Source organism: Crocuta crocuta, unplaced genomic scaffold (assembly GCF_008692635.1).
Source record: "Crocuta crocuta isolate KB4526 unplaced genomic scaffold, BGI_CrCroc_1.0 scaffold131, whole genome shotgun sequence".
In the NCBI taxonomy this organism is placed as follows: domain Eukaryota; kingdom Metazoa; phylum Chordata; class Mammalia; order Carnivora; family Hyaenidae; genus Crocuta; species Crocuta crocuta.
This window is the reverse complement of record NW_027528977.1, coordinates 1002951-1023596: the sequence shown is the minus strand read 5'-3', so window position 1 is coordinate 1023596 and position 20646 is coordinate 1002951. Positions and strand designations below refer to the sequence as shown.

Genomic DNA, 20646 nt, shown 5'->3' with positions numbered 1-20646 from the left:
TATTAAGATACGGTAGCAACATCAAAAATATATTTAACTTTGAGGTGCCTGGGTGGCTCAATTGGTTGAGCATCCGACTCTTGATTTCAACTCAGGTCATGATCCAAGGGTTATGGAATTGAACCCTGCATCAGGCTCCATGCTGAGCATGGAGCCAGCTTAAAATTCTCTTTCTCTCCCTCTGCCCCTCTCGCCAGCTCATACTTTCTCTAAGAAAAAAAAGTAAAATAAAAATAATAAATAATTTTTAACAATATGAAAACAACCAGTTATTAAACATCAACAAATATTCACTGAATGTTTCCTATATGCCAATCAAAATTCTAGGTCCAGAGTAAGCAGTAATAATTGACATAAGCAAAGACCTTCAGATGTAGAAATTCACATTCTAATAAAGACATGCAATAAATAAACATCAGAAACAAATATCAAAAACAAGAATGCCGAAAATGAGAAAGTATCAGTAGGAGAGGACCCTAAGCTAGTTGATCAGAGAAGTGCTCTATGAAGGTAACATCTGAGATACACATGGCAATAAAGAGCCAACAATTAGAAAATCTAAAGGAAGGGTATTTTAAAAGGAGAAAGCAGCTAGTCCAAAGTCTAAAGCAAACTTAGTATATCAAGAATGTAGAATATATGTATGATGCATATAATTAGAAATACCCCTAACTATAGTTACATGTAAAATTACCTTGCAATAAGGACCTTATATAAAGTTTGAGATACACTCACTTTTAAGGAATTAACTTCTAAATTGTAGAGTTAAAGCACAGTTCCCAGCATATCTCATCACCATCAACCATCACCTTTATTAAGTGTCTTACATGTGAAATAAAAGCAGCTATTATATTTTATTTTTAAAAACTCAGATTCTTCACTTAAAAAATGTAATCTTTTAAGAAATAGTGCAAAAATATATAAAGTGTGAATTAATACAAAATTTTAAAACAATGTGTGACAAGAATAATACTTATATCCAAAAAGTATTAGGCTAATTACCAAATAAAATTATCTACATAAACTTTTATTTCTTTTTTTTTTTAATATTTTTATTTATTTCTAGGAGAGAGAGAGAGAGGGAGAGAGTGAGCAGGGGAGGGTCAGAGAGAAAGGGAGATACAGACTCTGAAACAGGCTCCAGGCTCTGAGCCGGCAGTCAGCACAAAGCCCCACGCGGGGCTCGAACCCACAAACCGCGAGATCATGACCTAAGCAAAAGTCGGACACTTAACCGACTAAGCCACCCAGGCGCCCCATAAACTTTTATTTCTATATTATCCATAAAAACAAGTTTCAAGAATGGATGGCCTGAATGGATTTTCACTAAATTTGCAGGATACAGTGGGCATATTTCTGCCTTAAGAAACAGTCTGTGTGTTACACACAATATTCATCTGCAGGGCACCCCAAAAAGGTAGAGACTAACTTTTCAGATCAGCTGAAACTAAAAAGTACAACAAAAGGTTCATGAAATCTTAAAGGGCTGGTAATAGTCAGAGATAGACCATTTTAACATTTAAAACAATGCTACGGATGGGCAGGGTTTCAAACTTGAACTCCAAATTATTCAACTCAATGGCAATCCATCCAAATTCTATGCACTGGTTTGGAATAACACTGATTCTCATACACACAACAGGATATAGTGTGTACCAGAATGAGTGGTAACAAGGATTTATATATTTAATGATAGTGGATGATTCTCCCTAACTATGCAGAGTAGGGTAACTACTATATAATAGAGGTTATGAACTGAAAGAGGAAAAAATGTCTTTTTGGTTAAGGTTTGCCCAGAAGTAAATCCTGGAACAAAGATTCATGTGCAATTGGTTATACAGGAAAAAACAATGGTAAGGGAAGAAGGAAGTAAGACTGGGAAGGAAAGTCAAGCATAAAGGTTTGGTTATTAATCAAATATCCACTGTGGATTAAAAATAACAACAACAACAGTAACAACAACAAAAAACTAAACTAATTCCACTGGAGATATCTGGCAACCAGTTTAAGGCAGTGTAGCCAGTATGTAAAAGGGTGAAAAAGATTAAAAGTTTTATACAGTCATTCATGTCAGTCATTAGCTGAGTGCTACTCCCAGGTAATATTAATTATCTGGTATTGCTGGTCTAAGGAGCAGGAAGGCAAAATGGGCTCTGGTGACAAGAAAGAGCCCTCAGGCAAAGGAATACAATCACTGTAGTAAGAGCCAGCATACACTGAAGTGGCAAGAGCAAGGGTATACTGGTGATAAATTGATCATCATGTGGATGGAAATACTCTGGAAGACCCAAAAGAAGAGTGACTTGAACTGGACTTTGAGAAATGGGTTGGATTTGGCTAAGGGAAAGCATTTAAATTAGGAAACGTGGCATGAGCAAAAGCATTGAGGTATGAGAGCATCAGAGGCATTCTCAGCTGTAAGCCAGTCTGGCTAGATCATGGAAACCGTTTATAGAAATTATTCTTGAGAAAATATGGCAAAAAATATATTTGGATCCATTTTACAGAAGGCAGAAATGCCAGGCTAAAGCGTTTTAACTTTTTCCCCCAGTATTGAGGAACTTTAAGTGTTCAAACAAGAAAATTAATAAAATGAAAACATTACTTTATGGCATTAATATCCAAGTTGGCACCATTCTTGTCCCTGTAGTGTAAAATCCTATAGGATAGGACTTGTATCTGGTCAGTCTTTCCTAGGGGAGGATTACATGCAGAAAGGATTCAGCAATCCATTAGCAATAAGCACCTGAAACTCAAAAAACTGTGGTATCTAAATATCATTTCTTATTAAAAGGAATCAACATTTCTTGCAGCAACAGCTGATTCCAGATCTGTGAAGATTATTTACAAGAAGAGTTTAAAACATTTTGTCATGCCAGAAAGGAAGTAAACTGTCAAACCCTACAGCAGCCTGGTCAAAAGAACCCAGGGGCCCACTTAGGGTTCCCACTGTCCAAAGAAATAATTCGCACATAAATATAATAAATATTATAGAAATATTTTTAGATAATAATGTCTTCAATTTTAACATACATGAGTTCCTAAGTATATTTAAAAGCATCAAGGGGATGCCTGGGTGGCTCAGTCAGTGAAGTATCCAACTTCAGCTCAGTTCATGATCTTGAGGTTCATAAGTTCAAGCCCCTCGTTGGGCTCTGTGCTAGCAGCTCAGAACCTGGAGCCTGCTTGGGATTCTGTGTCTCCCTCTCTCTCTGCCCCATTCCACCACCACTCATACTCTTTGTCTCTCAAGAATAAATAAACACACACACAAAAAAACCTTGAAGGATATTAGGGAACTAATTCATTATTCTGAAAACTAGGAAATAAAAGAGAAAATGTCATATTTATGCTAATGTTCTTGTGTAGACTGTAATTAATGAGTTAAAGTTCTTTACTATAAAAGAGAATTTCTGTTAATAAATGAAGCATGATCAAATTAGAATATCACCATTTTGCAACTCCTGTGAAATAATGAATAGGCAATAATAATGACTGTTAAAACTATTAGCTCAGAAAGTGATGGGATAATTTATATTTACCATAAACGTTATCAGCCTAACAATATCTAAACCCAATAACCAATTTTAACATGACATAGACAACCAGTGTATGCCTCTTAATGTGAAATAATAGATAATAAATAACACCCATAAAGTCTTTCTCCTCATTAGAAACAAAAAATTTTTTAATCTAAAAAACCGGTAGATTTAACTACCGGTTTACAAGAAATACAGGCAATAAGACACTGTGGGAATACAATTTACAAAATTCAGGATATGGGAACCTCTACAGAGCAAATAATCATTATTCTTAAATAAATTGCAAGAACAAAATTATAGGGGTATCTGTAGATCAAAAAACATCAAATCTAATGTGGAGATTTTGCTCAAGTCCTGATTTGAACAAATCAACTGTAAAATATATAAAAGAAAACTTGAGACAATTGAATTTAATACTGAATGTCTCTTCTATATTACAGAATTACTATTAAAATTTTATTTGTACTAATGGCATGATGTTCTTTTTAAGAGCCATTTTATACTTTAGATATATATTCATACTTCCAAAAAACTTACCCTTATATATTTATTAGCAAAATAACAGTGTCTGGTATTTACTTCACAAGAATACTAAAGACTGGAATGACTATATATTTATAATTGTTTACACTTTATGATTAATACATGAATGCTCCTTACACTAATTTATTTAACATATGTTTGCATACAAAGATTGGGTATTCAAGTGAGTTAACTAAAACTTAGTATTTCTGACCTCCTCCTGTCTGACCTGTGAAATCATTAAAGACTAAAGACAACTACTCACAGAAAGGACAGGACAAAGTTTTAAAACGCAGTAAAGACGGGGTGCCTGCTGACTCAGTCACAAGAGCAGGCAATTCTTGATCCTGGCATTGTGACTTCAATGGGTGGTAGAGGTTACTAAACCAATTAATTAACTCATTAATTAATTACCTTTAGAAAAAATTAAAATTAAAAAAAAAGCAGTAATGAAAGCAAATGTCGACCAGTATACATAACTTTACTGTGATTAAGAGAAGACTTCCAATATCTCAAATTCAGGCAGGAAGCAGTGGTCAACATTAACAGACTCCTTAAAATGCTGAATGCCAAGGAGGCAGTTCAGTGAAGAAAAAAGCTCTGGTCCCGGAGACTACCAAAACCTAGCTTTGTAATCTTGAATTCACGCAACTTCTTTAGGTTTTGGAACATGAAGGCGAAGGAAATGAAATAATAACAGGCACGAATAACTGTGTTGTGAGCACTAGCTGAACTCTAAACTACCTAAGAGCTTTCAATGCATTATCCTCTTTTAACTCAAAACCCAAAGATGTACTGTGGGCACTTGATATACACCTTTTAAACGATGATTAAATGAAGGAGGCATCAATACGTAGTAGCATTTACACAAGAAGAGTTGAGGTTCAGCGGCCCACAACCTATTTAACTTGCTCCAGCCATATACTGGAGCAAGTTGGTCCAGCAAGTTGGTCCAGCCAAGATGCCAGGTTTATTCAATGCGAACGAAAGAATGCTTTGAACATGCCACTTGCACTGGAGCACACAGAGAGGTTAGGGGGCTGGTGTGAAATACTGAAAACCTTAAAGCCGTTTCCATAGACCTACAGTTTTCCATCGTCCGCACATTTCACATTGTCTCGGTAGCACGGAAAACGAAAACCAGCGCCTAAACTCACCACCAAGAAGCTGGACCTCACAGCGCTGACGTCCAGCCTAGGTTCCCCAACGCGTTCACCCCCCCAAACCCCGCCCCTTCAGGAAGGCGCACTATTTGTGGTCGTCAAACTACATCTCCCATAAAACCGTGCGAGGACAGCGAACCTCCGCCGGAAGCCAGGAAGGCTCCTTCTGACGCTGGGAAGAGTGAGCGTGGGGTTTTCGCGGTCTTGCGGCTATATCCTGCCTTCCTCTAGTTCTGGTTACCTTTGGGTTAGTAGCAGCAACGGCTAGTCAGTCGTCCCCGGTGCCCGCCCTGGGGTGGGTGGCCAGTTCTCAGTGCTGTGTGATCTCCGCGCTGTCGGCCTGGCTGTGCTGGGTTGTTGGCGCAGTCTCGGGATGCGGTGCGAGTGCGGGCGCGGGAGCTGTGGGCCCGTAGTCCTGACTCCCTGGTGGGGGCCGGGAGCGCAGCTTGTCGGCTGCTGGTGGCTTTTCCAGTCCAGTCTTTGAGGTGGGGAAAACGAAATGCTGCTTCAACTGCTGAAAGAAGGAATCTCACAGTAATAACAAGAAAATAAACTATCTCAAGGCATTTAAGCTTCGGAGAGACAGTGCGTAGGTGTTGCTTGGCTACTTAAATGGCCACCTTGAATGCCCAAGGACGTGGAATTCGGTAAATAATGGTCAGTGACTTCACTGACAGAGCCGTACTTGAACTCTGCCCTATTTCTTGAACCATGTGACGTTGAGCAGGTCAAAGACCCCGGGTGCACACCGGAAAAAGTGGATGTGGTTTCCTTAAAATCTAAAGCCCTTTAAACCTGAGGTACTTTAAACGACCTCTCAGAATGGTCAGGGTTTTTTTTTTTAGAAAGCAAGGGCTGCATTTAGCTAATTTAATCACCTCAACCTGCCTTCAAATTCTTTGTAGAAAACCTGTCAACGAAAAAAAATAGAGCAGCAGAGCTGGGTTTCGGATTTTGTGTGATTCTCTGAAATGAGAAATGGTTCTGTTTCTAGATAGCTTTTCTGCCAAAAAAAAAAAAAAAAGGAGGGGAAAAAAAGCCTTTCTCCCGAGAATACTGTATGCTTAAGAATTGTACCGGGTGTAGTGAATGGTGCCATATTTTTGGAGGACAGTTTTGCACTCTGTCCTGTGGAGTGGCCTCTGGGGAGAGTGGAGAAATGACTATGACCTCAGAACATAAGAAAGTAAAATATTGCTTAAAGTAAACCTAACTGAAGAACCTGTGTGATATTTTGTGGAAAATCAATTTAAGGGAAAGGCAACTTGGAAGGGAGACCATACATGAGTCAGTATACAGCAATAATTCAAAATAAAGTCCTGGAAAATAGCTTTTGTTATTGATAATGCTTGTAAAGCATTTAGAAATCTCAATATGAAGAGAACAGTGAGATAAATTCTACAGCAAAACAAAAGAAGTCCTTCCCCCAAATTTGAGTTGTAAACATATTTTCACCATTCCTATGAGTAGGTTTTTTGTTAAGCTTTTTGCTTTAATTTCAGTATAGTTAACATACAGTGTTATGTTCGTTTCAGGTGTACAATACTGTGATTCAGCAATTCTTTACACTATTCAGTGTTCATCATCAGTGTATTCTTTAATCCCCATCACCTATTTCACCCATACCCCCCCCACACCCCTCCCCTTTTGTGAGTAGTCAAATTTGACCTTTTTACAAGTAGCAGAAAGATACAAACAGGAAAGGTAAACAGTTCATCTTTTCAGCTCATTTTTTCCCATACTTCTGTTCATACTTCTACTATAAAATTGATCAAATTGCACACTGAGAACACTAGAGACCATAGCAGTCAAAATGTATGGAGTATAACCTTTCCTTTTTAGCCTAAATATCTTATTGCTTAAAATGATAGAAGTCTCAGTAGAATCATAAATCAATTGTTAATAACATTTTTCTAAACAAAAAATCCTACCTTAAAAAAGTACTTTGTTCTCAAAGAGAACATAACTCGTAGAGAACTTAAGCCTGAACTGCTTCCACAAAGAATTGCTGTTCAGTTCACAATAAGACAATTTTTATGAAGTGGTTTGAAACATCGGAAGCAATGAAGTAACAAAGCAGACAAAGTTAATGGTTTAAATAGCTTCTGTCATTCAAACTTTGACAAAGTGACCAACAGCACAGTGTTCACTAATAGATCCAAAATATATGGCCATTTGACTTATGACAAGGATGACAGCTGCAGTGCAATGGGACAAAGATGGTAATTTCAAGAATGGTGCCAAGTCAGATGGATTACCCATTGGGTAAAAATGAACCTTGCCCCTACTTTACACCATGAACAAAAATCAGTCCTACATGGATTATAGAATTAATTGTGCAAGGGAAAACAAAAAAGTGTTTTCATGTAAAATGTAACACAGGTTTTGAATAATTAGCTAGCTGTAGGATCATAATTTTCCTAAAGGCAGGCATCTGTTTATGACAACATAGCCTCTCAGAGAATACTAGTTGTCATCTGCTAAAAACCCTCCTACTTGACTTCTATCTGCTTTAACCCCCCTCCTTCCCTTGATCTATATTGAAATCCCTCTGATCTGCCTGTAAGTTACCTCCTCCTCTTTGTAAAGTTTGTTACCTGGCAACCCCCTCTCAAGGATATGTTCCCCTTCTTTTTATTACCAAAGATCTTTATACATTGTGTTGTACACCCCCCCATGGTGAGTTATATTTAAAATTCTCAACTGATAACAATTTTGAAATGTATACTAGGATGATGGTTGGTTACAAATTACCTTTTGAAGAGTATATAGCTTTAGAAACCACGCCTATTCTAGTTACGTCAACATTCAGATAATGTTCTCATTGAACAAAAAGAAAATGAAAATGAGAGGGGTTTTTTTTCTATTTTCCTTTTTTAAAGGAAGAAATGTCTTCTGTAAAAAGAAGCCTAAAGCAAGAAATAATTTCCCAGTTTCACTATTCAGCTGCAGAAGGAGATATTGCCGGGTTAACAGTAATCCTCAGTCATTCTCCATCTCTTCTCAATGAAACTTCTGAAAATGGCTGGACTGCTTTGATGTACGCTGCAAGGAATGGGCACCCAGATGTTGTCCAGTTTCTACTTGAGAAAGGGTAAACATTTTAGGCACTACTACTTGAAGGGCTCTGTGGTTTCACTTCTGGGTTACATATTTAAAATTTTTCTTATAGCCCTATTTATACCATTAGACTTGTAAATAACTTGTTGACCAGTTTTATTATATAAAAACAGAACAAAATACCTAACTAAAAACTTTTAATTTCTTTTATTGAGGGATGAACCCTTCATACTTGATAGCAAAACAAATTTATGAGTTAGTCTAATCTTTTTCTACCTGGTATAAAATGTAGATCTACTCACTATCACTATTAAGAACCCCTTATAAAATTGTAATTTCTTCTTATAGCACATAAAACTTACTGTTTTTTTATTTTACAGTTCTCCAAAAATTTTAAATACCTTGCTATCTCTAACTTTGCATCATTTATGATGATTATGTTTTTTAACCTTCCCATTAGTACTAAAAAGAAAATAAAAACTTATGTAATGATTAAATAGATGTCTTTTATATATATCTAGAAATATTTTATTTTAATAAATATTAAAGAAAAATTTTATTTCCTATTTTATTTTTCTTTCCATTTGTAGGTGTGACAGATCCATTGTCAATAAATCAAGGCAGACTGCACTGGACATTGCTAAATTTTGGGGTTATAAGCATATAGCTAACTTACTAGCTAATGCAAAAGGTGGGATGAAGCCTTGGTTCCTAACTAAGGAAGTGGAAGAATGTGAAAATTATTTTAGCAGGACACTATTAGACCGAAAAAGTGAAAAAAGAAATAATTCTGACTGGCTACTAGCTAAAGAAAGCCATCCAGCCACAGTTTATATCCTCTTCTCAGATTTAAATCCCTTGGTTACTCTAGGTGGCAATAAAGAAAGTTTCCAACAGCCGGAAGTCAGGCTTTGTCAGCTGAACTACACAGATATAAAAGATTATTTGGCTCAGCCTGAAAAGATCACCTTGATTTTCCTTGGAGTAGAACTTGAAATGAAAAAAGAGTCAGTTAATTATTCTGGAGAAGTCCCAAGAGAAGAAGACGATGGGTTGGTTGCCTGGTTTGCTCTAGGTATAGATCCTGTTGCTGCTGAAGAATTTAAGCAAAGGCATGAAAATTGTTACTTTCTTCATCCTCCAATGCCAGCTCTTTTGCAATTGAAAGAAAAAGAGGCTGGTAAGAAGTGAATATGATTTACTTGTATTGGTAATAATCTGGTTTCTGGAACTCGGTTGGAGTTATAGGTGTCTGCATATTCTAGGAGGCACACTTCTTTCAGCAAGCCATGAAATTAGGCTTTATTCATTAGAAATTTCCTAAAGTTCTCACTCTAGGGGACTACTCACCTGAGCAGTTACAGCAGTTTTAATCAGCCAAGATTAGTTTCCCTAGAATTAATCCTACTGCTTGCCGGTTTTTTTTTATTCTTCAGTGAATAATTATTGAGCACCTGCCATACACTGAGCTTGATGGCAGAGACCTTGACTATTTTGTTTTCTGTTGCTGGGTGTGCTAGTTCATGTGGGACCTTATATGCTATGGTAGGAAATTAGTAGGAGTTTTATTCTGAGGTTCATTTAAATGTTATAACCTGACCTATGTTTTAAAAAGAAACAAAAACCTTTGTTCTGCCTGCTTTGTAGATCATGAATTGTAAGTAATTAATTGTGAAGTCAGAAGTCTTGTTAAGAGGAGATTGAAGGTTATAGTAGCCCAGTTAAGAGACTGCAGTGGATTGAGTTGATGGAGAGAAAGGGAGAGTTCAAGATGTTCTAGAGATGAAACTGATAGAGCTTGATCAGTAAGTTGAGTCTATTGTAAGAGAGGATAGTAAACTGGACTACACCTGAATTAAGGTGACGGAGATGGAGAAAAGGGGCCACATTCAAGGTATTTTTTAGAGAGAAAATCATCAGCACTTGCTGATGGATTGGGTTTAGGACATATAATAATAAAGGAAAAGATCATGAATAATTGCTAGGTTTGAGACTTTAGGAATTTGGTAGATAGTGGTATTTCTTGATAAAATAATATAGGTTGACAGGTTGAGCAAAGGAAGCAGGACAGACTTGAAATAAATTAAGATTTTATTTTTGGGCATGTTCAGTTTTAGAAGGATATTAGAATCTGGAACACAGAGGAGAGGTCTCAACTAGAGATACCCATATGGGAGTCATCAACATGAAGGTGATATTTAAATCTCAGGAAGTACTGAGACTACTTAGTTGTTGACGGCAAGCAATAAAAAGCCTCAGAATCACAGATAAATCCCCCTAAACTTTGAAGTCAGGTAGAAACAAAGGAGCCATCAAAGTTATTGGTGACAGTATGGCCATAAGGTAAGAGGAAAATAGGGGGAATGCTCATGGAAACCAAGAGAGCAGAGTATTTCAAGAGAGTGGTCAAATATACCAAATGCTGTTGAGAATTTGAGTAAGATAGAAAAAGATTTTTTTAAAGGATCTTTCGTTTTAGAATATGAAGCTGTTGATGAATTTAACAAGAGGAATATGAGTGGAGTAGAAAGAATATAAGCTAAATTATGATTGATTGAAAAGTTAATGGGAAGTAAAAAGGGGTCACTCTCAGTGTCCAGCTTTCCTTAGATGCGTGGTGGGCCCTTCCAGAGACTGCTTAGATGCCTCCTCCCAAAGTCTGGATTGGTATGTTTTATTCTCCACATCTGTGGAGAAAATGTAATTTTTTATAATAGAGAGTGCATGTACACACTCAGGAGAAGCAGAGGAAGAGAGAGAATCTTAAACAGGCTCCAAGCCCAGCATGAAGATCATTGTGGGGCTTGATCTCACAGCCATGAGATAGTGACCTGAGCCAAAATCAAGAGTTGGACGTTTAACCAACTGAGTCACCCAGGCACCCCAACAATGCACTTTTTTTTAAGTTTATTTATTTATTTGGGATCGGGGAGATGGGTAGAAAGAAGGGTAGAGAGAAGAATCCACAGCGGGCTCTGCTATAAGTGCAGGGCTTGAACTCTCCAACCATGAGATCATGACCTGAGCTGAAATCAAGAATCAGACACCTAACCTACTGAACTACCCAGGTGCCCCCAAACATTGCACATTTTAAAGAAAATTTATTTTTAGCAATATAATTTTAAGATCAAAATGGTCTCTCTTTTTTTAATTGTTAGGAAATTGAGGACCTTTTATTTACTTGGTGTATAACTTTACATAGTTAATGTAACCTCTTCGTGCTTCAGTTTCCTCCTTTAAAATAAGGATACTAATAGTACCTATATCATTGCTCTAACCATTAAATAAGATAATACAACCTGTTGAGCTGTTTTTTGTTTATTTCACATAAAATATACTTGTATTATTTGTCATTCATCCATCCATACCACACTATCCTCCGTTCCAGGTAGTCCAATAGAAATATCTCTTTTCTTCATTCATTCATTCATAAATAAATAAATAAAATTGTGTATATAAACATCTTTGCATGATGCTTGGCATATAGTAGGTACTCAATAAATATTAGCTTCTTATTGAAACAATACTGAAATAATGTAGAAATTTAGCATAGATTACATATTACTAGTTAATGTAGTAGACAGATATTTAATGGCTATGATTCACTGAGTTTTAGTATTACATTTGTTTTTATGTAGGGTTTATTCATTTTGTTTTTCCCAGTTTAAAATATTGTTGTTTATGGTTATTTTGCTTATTTCAAAAATCCTTAGACCAAATAATATATTTTAGGGAGAACAAGTTTGTCAAGCATGTGCAAATATATCATTTCTAGTTTTATTGCTTCAAATGTAATATTTCTGGTCAGACCATATTCTTTTTTGAAATACTAGGGTATATGCCAAAGTATAGATATTCTAAGAATTTTTTCCTTGTAGGCATTTTTTTTTCATGAACAAAGTTAACCATGAATATTATAAATACAGTACTTATTTTTTTAACATTCTGTGAAGTTTCCAGTTGTAAACAGGAAATGTTTCACAGTGACATGGCCCAGTAGTAGTTTAGTCACCCAGGAAAAGAGAGAGGTTCCTAAAGCTTCCTACTAATATTTTTTTATATTCCAACTCCAAATTAGGAACTGGCTTTGTAATGTATTTTTATAAAAGTCACTAGTGTAAAGTCAATTTTTGCAAAATCACTATGCACTAGAATCTTGTATATCCAAAATTTGAAAATCATCTGTAGTAAAAGCCTGAAGTAATATAGTATATAAGATAGATGTTAGTACATCTGTGTTATGTGAGAATTATATTTATTAGTTCACATTAAACTTAAATCTAATTTTCATTTGTCATCTGTTGGATTAAATCTTTTACTTTAGAAGAAATATACACATCATAAAAATAGGAATACTAACGTCCTTGATCACAGAGCTACTCAGAAAATACAGTGTATGCCTTTACTGACTTAGGAACATTTTACTTTGATATTAATTTGTTTACAGTTTATCACAGAATTAAAACTTCTTATGCTTCTGTTAAAGGGGTTGTAGCTCAAGCAAGAGCTGTTCTTGCCTGGCACAGTCGATACAAGTTCTGCCCAACCTGTGGAAGTGCCACTACAATTGAGGAAGGTGGCTACAAAAGAGTATGCTTAAAAGAAGGCTGTCCTAGCCTCCACGGCGTTCACAATACATCATACCCAAGAGTTGGTAAGCCTTTTTCATCTACAGTGAAATCTCAGCCATCTGGAATCATAGGGAATAAGACATGTTCGGAAGACAAGATTTTGAGTTGTTGAGGGGTTTACCTTTTTATTAAAAGTATGTTTAAATGTTAAGTCTACGAGTATTAAAGTATATATACTTTCATGACTTTTAAGTAAAGGACATTGTGTATAATTAATTCATAGTTAAGAAATAGCTGATCAGTATGACTCTGATGTATTAAAATAGGTGATTTCAAAAGTCCACCAATCTGGATCCATTTAGTGCAGAAACAAACAAAAAGCCCCAACATTTCAGTGCCTGTTTGAGGCATCACCAAAGCAGTATGGCCTAGAGCTAGCTTTTCATCACTCCTGGTGTCTGCCTCCTGCTCTCCTCCTTCTGATTGCTGCATTGGAGTCTTCTGTAGGTTTGGAAATCTGAAAACTTAATACTTTAAAACTTGTGGAAAAATAACAGTCTGAGCAGTATCTAAAGAGATCTCCTGGCAGTAAAGTGCCTGATTTGGTGACACCTATTTTCACTGCTCAGGAGCATTTTACATTTGATTCCTGTTCTCAGCCATGGCCTAGTAAGGAGACTTCTGGGAAATAAACTGTTACTTAATTTAAATTTTATTTTTTTAATGACTTAAACTTTAATCATAGAGCCACATTAGCTTTTAAAAACATTTTGTTCAGGATTAGCATGGAAGGGAGAGGGAAATTCACATTCACCTAGTAAAATTTGTATTTTCTTCATGCCATATAATATCTACTCTCTTTTTTATAATTGAAATATAACAAAATGTCTAGCATGCTGTAAGTATATGACATTTGTTGCTATTAAGAAGATAGAAATGGTCTTCCTTTAGTTTATAATATTCTATGCAGTTTCCCTGAAATACTTTGTCATCAGGCAAAAAGAAACAATCTCATAACTAGACCAGAGTCTTGTTCTTATAGGAGATACAATTTCTTATTATAGTACTTGACAGGGATTTTACACGATGAGTCTAAATTATTTTTTATATATCATTCATTCATCTAATTCTTAACAAACAGATCCTGTGGTAATCATGCAAGTTATTCATCCAGATGGGACCAAATGCCTTTTAGGCAGGCAGAAAAGATTTCCCCCAGGCATGTTTACTTGCCTAGCTGGATTTATTGAACCTGGTAAGCCTTTTTCTTCATAACTTTAGTAATAATTTTCCTTTAACTTGTAATTTATAAATAAAAATTATAAATAGCATTTAAAAAACAAATTCTCATGCTATGTGATAGAATTTTGGTTTTACTAGTGGAATAATTTTGTCTGTTTTAAAAATGCAACATTTCCTCTTTCATATATTGCTCTTATGCAAGGTATCTGTGTCACACCTCACTAGACTCAACTGTGTCACCTTTTCAGAGGCCTTTCCAGACAGCCCCAAATACATTAGTTAGCTTCGTACCCTGCATTCACAATTCTGTCATCCTGCCTGACTTTTCCCTACGACATTCATCAGCACCTGACATGTTATGTGTGTATATATTTATTATCTTATGTGTGTTTGTATCTGTTTATCTATCTACTTATTTATTATCTGCTCACACTAGAAGGTAAGTTCCATAAGGGCTAGGACCTTACTTCATTCATAGTTGTAGCCCAAACCCTTAGAACAGGGCCTTATATATAGTTAGAGTTCAATAAATAATTTGTGGAATAAATGATAATTAACACCCATGTTTAATCTTAAAAAAATTTTTTAAAGTTTTGTTTATTTCTGAGAGAGAGAGAAACAGTGTGATCAGGGGAGGGTCAGAGAGAGAGAGAGAGAGAGAGACACAGAATCTGAAGCAGGCTCCAGGCTCTGAGCTATCTGTCAGCACAGCCCCCGACGCAGGGCTCGAACCCACAAACCGTGAGATCATGACGTGAGCCGAAGTCGGATGCTTAACCAAATGAGCCACCCAGGCGCCCCTATACATGTTTAATCTTAGCTTCCAGTATTAATCTGTGCTAGTAATAGCAGTAAACATACATTGTACCATGCTCTGTTTCACAAGCTTTCCATATATTGAATCAGACAATCCTCATACAGTCTTATCAAGTAGGTACTACTACAGCAATTTTACAGATAGGGCACTGAGTTTCCAGAGCTGGATAACTTGCTCCAGATCAAATAGCTAGTGAGTGGTAGGGCAGAGATACAAACCTGGACATTTTGGCTGAATCTATGCTCTTAATCACTCTGCTGTCTCTAGTAACTCTAGAGTTTTTTTTTTTTTTTTTTAATTTTTTTAATGTTTTATTTATTTCTAGCAGAGAGAGAGAGACAGCGTGAGCAGGGGAGGGTCAGAGAGAGAGGGAGTCACAGACTGAAACAGGCTCCAGGCTCTGAGCTGGCAGTCAGCACAGAGCCCGACGCGGGGCTCGAACCCACAAACCGCGAGATCATGACCGAAGCGAAAGTCGGACGCTTAACCGACTAAGCCACGCAGGCGCCCCAGTAGACCGTTTTTTTAACTGCTGTCCCCATTTTATTTATAAATATTGTTCAATTTATCCATTCTGCTATTAGACGTGTAATTTATATCAGAATTTCTGCTATTACAAACAACACCGCCAAGAATATTCTTATATTACTCCTTGTTCACATTTGCAAGAGTTATCAAGGGTATATACTTGAGAGTAGAATTGCTAACTCGTAGTATATGAGCATCCTAACCCTTTGTAGATATTGCCAAGTTGCTTTCTGAAGTGTCCCTACCAGTTTACACTCTAACAGCACATGAAATGTTCTCTTGTTCCACATCTTCACTAAGGATTTTCATACTTTTTAATTTGCCATTCTGATGGGTATGAAATAACGTCACTGTAGTTTTGATTTTCATTACCTGCTAATGGGAGCATCTTTTTCAGATGTGTTTGAGGCATCCGATTTTCATTTTCTCTGAATTGTACATGCTTATATTGTTTGCCTAACTTTATTTTGGTTTACTTTTTTTTTAATTTTAGGAGTTTTATGGTATATATAGTATGCTAATCTATAACTGTGGACTTGCAAATATCTTAATGCTAGTCTGTGACTTTTACCTTCCCACTATGGTTTTGGTTTTGTTTTCTTTTTTTTGGGGGGGGGGGAACATAAGTTGTTAATTTTAATATAAGAAATATATCCATCTATTTCAATTTTTTTTAACTATTTTTATTTTTGAGAGACAGAGTGAGACAGAGCACACGCAGGACATGGGCAGAGAGACAGGGAGACACAGAATCTGAAGCAGGCTCCAGACTCTGAGCTGTCAGCACAGAGTCCAACGCAGGGCTCCAATCCATGAACCGTGAGATCATGACCTGAGCCAAAGTTGGACACTTAACCCACTGAGCCATCCAGGCGCCTTTTATCAATCTATTTCAAATAAAAAGCTATATTTAAGTAGCAAAATATTTTTAAACTTTCAGGTAAACTTAACTTAGAAACCTTTATTCTACTTCTCAGTTCCAACAAATCAGAACTATAAAGTACTCATAGGCATTACTTTATTTTATCATAGCTGAGTCAACAGTTCTCCAGAAGAACAAAAACATTTAGAAAGAAAAAATACTGTTTCATATTAGGAGGTTTTTAAACCTGTGGTTTTATGTGGTCTTCAACTCTTTTGAGAAAAATTATCTGCAATAATTGTTTGACAACATAAGAAAAAATATTTAAGATTTTAGTGAGGAAAGGCTAGCCTTTTATAAAAATCTTGTAATGATAATTTGTAACTAGTGATAATAAATGAGATAATATATAAAAAGATTCTTGCATAGCGTTTAGCCAATAACAGTGCTGGATAGTTGTAGATGTTACAATTCTTACCATGTAACTAAAAATTTGGACCTTTTAGAAAAGTGTCCTGGCAGTTTGATCATATATGTGGTCATATACTAAAAGAAACCATGTTTTCTTGAATTCCAGTCTACTTTAAGGCTCTGCTTTCTGATTCTTTGAATTGGGTTTCTGTCCAAAGTGATTTCCAAATGTTTGAACCATTTGGAGCACAAAATGTCCAGGGGATGTTCATCAGCTACTTGTTCTTTTGCCCCATTTGATTAGGGGAGACAATAGAAGATGCTGTTCGGAGAGAAGTGGAAGAGGAAAGTGGAGTCAAAGTTGGCCATGTTCAGTATGTCTCTTGTCAGCCATGGCCAATGCCCTCCTCCTTAATGATTGGTTGCTTAGCTGTGGCAGTGTCTACAGAAATTAAAGTTGACAAGAATGAAATAGAGGATGCCCGCTGGTTCACTAGAGAACAGGTAAAGTTCAATTTAATTTCCTTCTTCTATTGATTGTTCTCTGACTGTATCAGTTTGGGCATGCAGCAAGGATATATGTTTTCAACAAGTTGAATGCATGCCTATGGCCCACTCATCATGCATGGATTACAATGTAATTGATGTGTCCTATGTTAACTCATTCTGTGAGATTCTTCTAGTTGATGATTCTGTGCCTTTTTCTAATTTCAAATGCCATTCCTTCAGACTAATGTTACCTTTCAATGGACTTAAAATAGGCAAACATTATTTCAAAGATGGAAAACAGGAATTTTATTCTTGAACTTTTTAGATTTTAGTTTATAACATTAAAACAAGTAGCTCTCAAAAAATAGGAACACAAATGCTTAAAATTTTTGAAAAGTTCTTGTTCATTTTAAAATGTGCTTAAGGACAAGAATAACAAAACTATGTAACAAAGATATGCTCACAAGAACTTTTTAAAGCATCATCCTTCAGTACTAGAAGGCAAGATAAACTACTTGTCTGTGTTTTGCATGACCTAAAATATTTGTATAGAAAACAAATGAATACACTATTAGTAGTGAAGACCTGAAATCCTTTCTGACTTTGCCTGAACAAAATTAATTTTATTTTATGCCCAACCTCAAAAAGTAGAAATTAGATTTTTTTCAAAATTTATAAAAAGGAAACTGTTCCAAAAGTTTACTTTACTTTGAAAATAAATGTGGAGCATATACTTTTCTTTTTTGTGACCTTATTTTCGTGAGGTAATACGCCTATCTCAAATATTTTTTAAATGGAATCACTAACTCATTGAATCTAGTAAATTACTGTACTAAATTTTGCATGTTGAACATGGGTGTGGACAGTTTCTCTTGTTGCTATTCACTGTAAAAATCATCACATTTAACTGAATTGTATAAGCATAAAAATAGTATTTAAGTATGACAGTGTTGAAATCCTAATATATTTTGTTATGATATATTTTAGGTTGTGGATGTTCTGACGAAAGGGAAGCAGCAGGCATTCTTTGTGCCACCAAGCCGAGCTATTGCACACCAATTAATCAAACACTGGATTGGAATGAACCCCAATCTCTAAACCAAATAACTAGACTTTGAATATTAATTGACTTCTAATGCCACTTATTCCTCAAGTGAGATTAGAAATATTTAGTGCGCTTTAGAATGTCACTACACAAAATGCCATATTTTCAGAAATATTTTCAACATGTACTTTCCATCTTAACCATAGAATTTGTATTTTTATAAAACACAACACTGCCTCAGATTTTGTTAAATCTGAGTCAGCCTTCTCCAAACATCTTTTTGTTGTGCTCCACAATTCCATGTCACTAAAGTTTATTTCTAATAAGAAAAATCATGTTGTAAAGATAAATATTCTAAAAATGTAAACAAACCTAAATTCCAGTGCCTCTTGTAAGCATTAGACCAGTCACTATAGTTCTGTTTTTGAGAAATGAGACAAAATAATTTTAATGGATTTTAAGCTTCATTTTCAGTCTTTTCGTTACTACAAAGTTTCTTTCAGTTGTCAGTAGCTGATATTTGCTCACTTCCCATTATATTCCATTTTTGTCCTGGCTCCTTTGTTCTCTAAGTGGTGCTATTATAGTGTTGCTACTAGTCTGCTTTGATCAGTGTGAAGAATTTTCCACCTTTCCAACTCTGCTAGTGAACAGAATACTGTCCTTCATGGAAGGAGAGCTTAAGTGAGAGCATACCTCTGTGTATGGGACTGCCTCCTTAAACCTAAAATCAATTAATATGTCTATTTATCTGTTATATTCAAAGTTGTTCTTAAGACAAATCAGAATTCTCTTTTTCACTGAAATTTGAAAGGAATTCACCTCAAAGATCTGATATTAAATATGTCCCAGGTAGATTTATATATTCAATAAAAACACTGGCTTTATGTCATTTTGTGATAAGGGATGTACCTGCATTAGCAAAGAAATTATGTAATCATTACTAATAACATTTATTAAACTCAAATGCAACATTTTGATTTTGGCCCTCTTTCAATGTATTCTAAGAAGCCTTATAAAATAAATATATTTTAGAACTGATCAGCAGGACTCAGAGAAAAGTAGTAATTTACAATTTTGCAACAGAGAATTGTCATTTTATAAGGCTCTTTTGAATTTAAGTCTATAAATGTATAAATTACATCATTTCTTTATTATGTTAGAACTGGAAGAGATCTTAAGGATAATATATGTAGTTCAATGATCTTCTTTTATAGATAAGGAAAAAGAAATCCTGAAAGATGAATTTAACTAATCCATTAAAGGTGAATCAATTAATCAATAAAAGTTACACAATTACAACTTACTATTGTTAATACAATTCATTGTAATTACAGGTAGATAACTAAACTTTAGCAGTCTGTACTGGATAGCCCAGTGCAAGACTCTCCCTCTAATAGGAAGTAGAAACTACTACTAAAAATATACGTAGAATAAATTATAATAAGGGATAAGAACAAATTTAATTTACCAGATATTATCAATTACAAGTTTAGATATTAAAGTCATTTAAGTTAAATATGATAATTTTCTTAGATAAAACTTTACTAACAATGATTTTCTTATTAATTGATGAAAATTGATTGGCATCAGAACTTTAGAAAACTGACTCACATTGGACATTTAGATACGTAAATAAAATTTAAACTTCATAAGTAAATAGAAAATTATGTTCCTTATTATTATTAAGTGTGATGACTTCAGGTTCAGTTTTACTCCAAATGTACTTAGAGAATCTAAGATTACATCATAGAGTTCTAGGTTTCCATGTTCAGTAGTAAAGTAAAATATAAAATATCAACAAAATATAGTTATAAATTTAGTTTTGGATGTTTAATCCTATTCCCAGGGAAAATCAGTAAGTATAAGTTATTGTTACTAATAATCACTTTTAACATTGCTTACCTCTAAGAGGTGAATAGCTATATGTAAATAAAAGGAATAGCAAAGAAATGGTAGAGGTTCAAGTGCCTAAATGTATTCTAATGGAAATGAAGGTAACAAAAATTAAAATATTTGTCTATTTTCTGTTTTGTGTGTTATGTATTTTTTAATATGTTTTGGTAAATGTCTTCTGAAAAATGAAAACCCAATTTCAGTCATCCTCTTCTGTTTAATGATGTGTAAACAATAAGTGTAAAATCTCTTTTAAAAATAACCATATTTAGAGGTACCTTCGTGGCTCAGTTAAGGATCCATCTTCAGCTCAGGTCATGGTCTCGCGGTCTATGGTTCGGGTCCATGAGTTTGAGCCCTAGGTTGGGCTCTATGCTAACAGCTCAGAGCCTAAAGCCTGCTTCGGATTCTGTGTCCTCCTCTCTATGCCCCTCCGCTAGTCATGCATGTGCTCACTCTCTCTCTCAAAATAATAAATGAACATTAAAAAAAGTAGAC

General features: G+C 35.3%; 1 protein-coding gene and 1 long non-coding RNA gene across 4 annotated transcripts in view; one reads left to right on the top strand and one right to left on the bottom strand.

Annotated features, from left to right (window-relative positions):
* Window positions 1-5389: 5389 nt before the first annotated feature.
* Window positions 5390-20280, top strand: NUDT12 (nudix hydrolase 12). 3 transcript variants are annotated; one of them, XM_077757154.1, is made up of 7 exons: window positions 5390-5474; window positions 8110-8321; window positions 8878-9467; window positions 12774-12941; window positions 14000-14113; window positions 17023-17222; window positions 18195-20280. In XM_077757154.1, the coding sequence occupies exons 2-7, from the start codon at window positions 8116-8118 to the stop codon at window positions 18303-18305; spliced, it is 1389 nt and encodes a 462-aa protein (XP_077613280.1). In that variant the 5' UTR covers window positions 5390-5474; window positions 8110-8115; the 3' UTR covers window positions 18306-20280. The 3 variants fall into 3 exon arrangements, with proteins under 3 accessions (XP_077613280.1, XP_077613281.1, XP_077613282.1); XM_077757155.1 differs by lacking the exon at window positions 5390-5474 and adding an exon at window positions 5760-5874; XM_077757156.1 differs by lacking the exon at window positions 5390-5474 and adding an exon at window positions 5891-6027.
* The window catches only part of LOC144225913 (uncharacterized), a 118560-nt gene continuing 103379 nt past the window's right edge, over window positions 5466-20646 (bottom strand). Inside the window, exon 3 of the long non-coding RNA XR_013333467.1 lies at window positions 5466-5741. This is a non-coding gene — a long non-coding RNA (uncharacterized LOC144225913). The remainder of the gene's footprint in view (window positions 5742-20646) is intronic.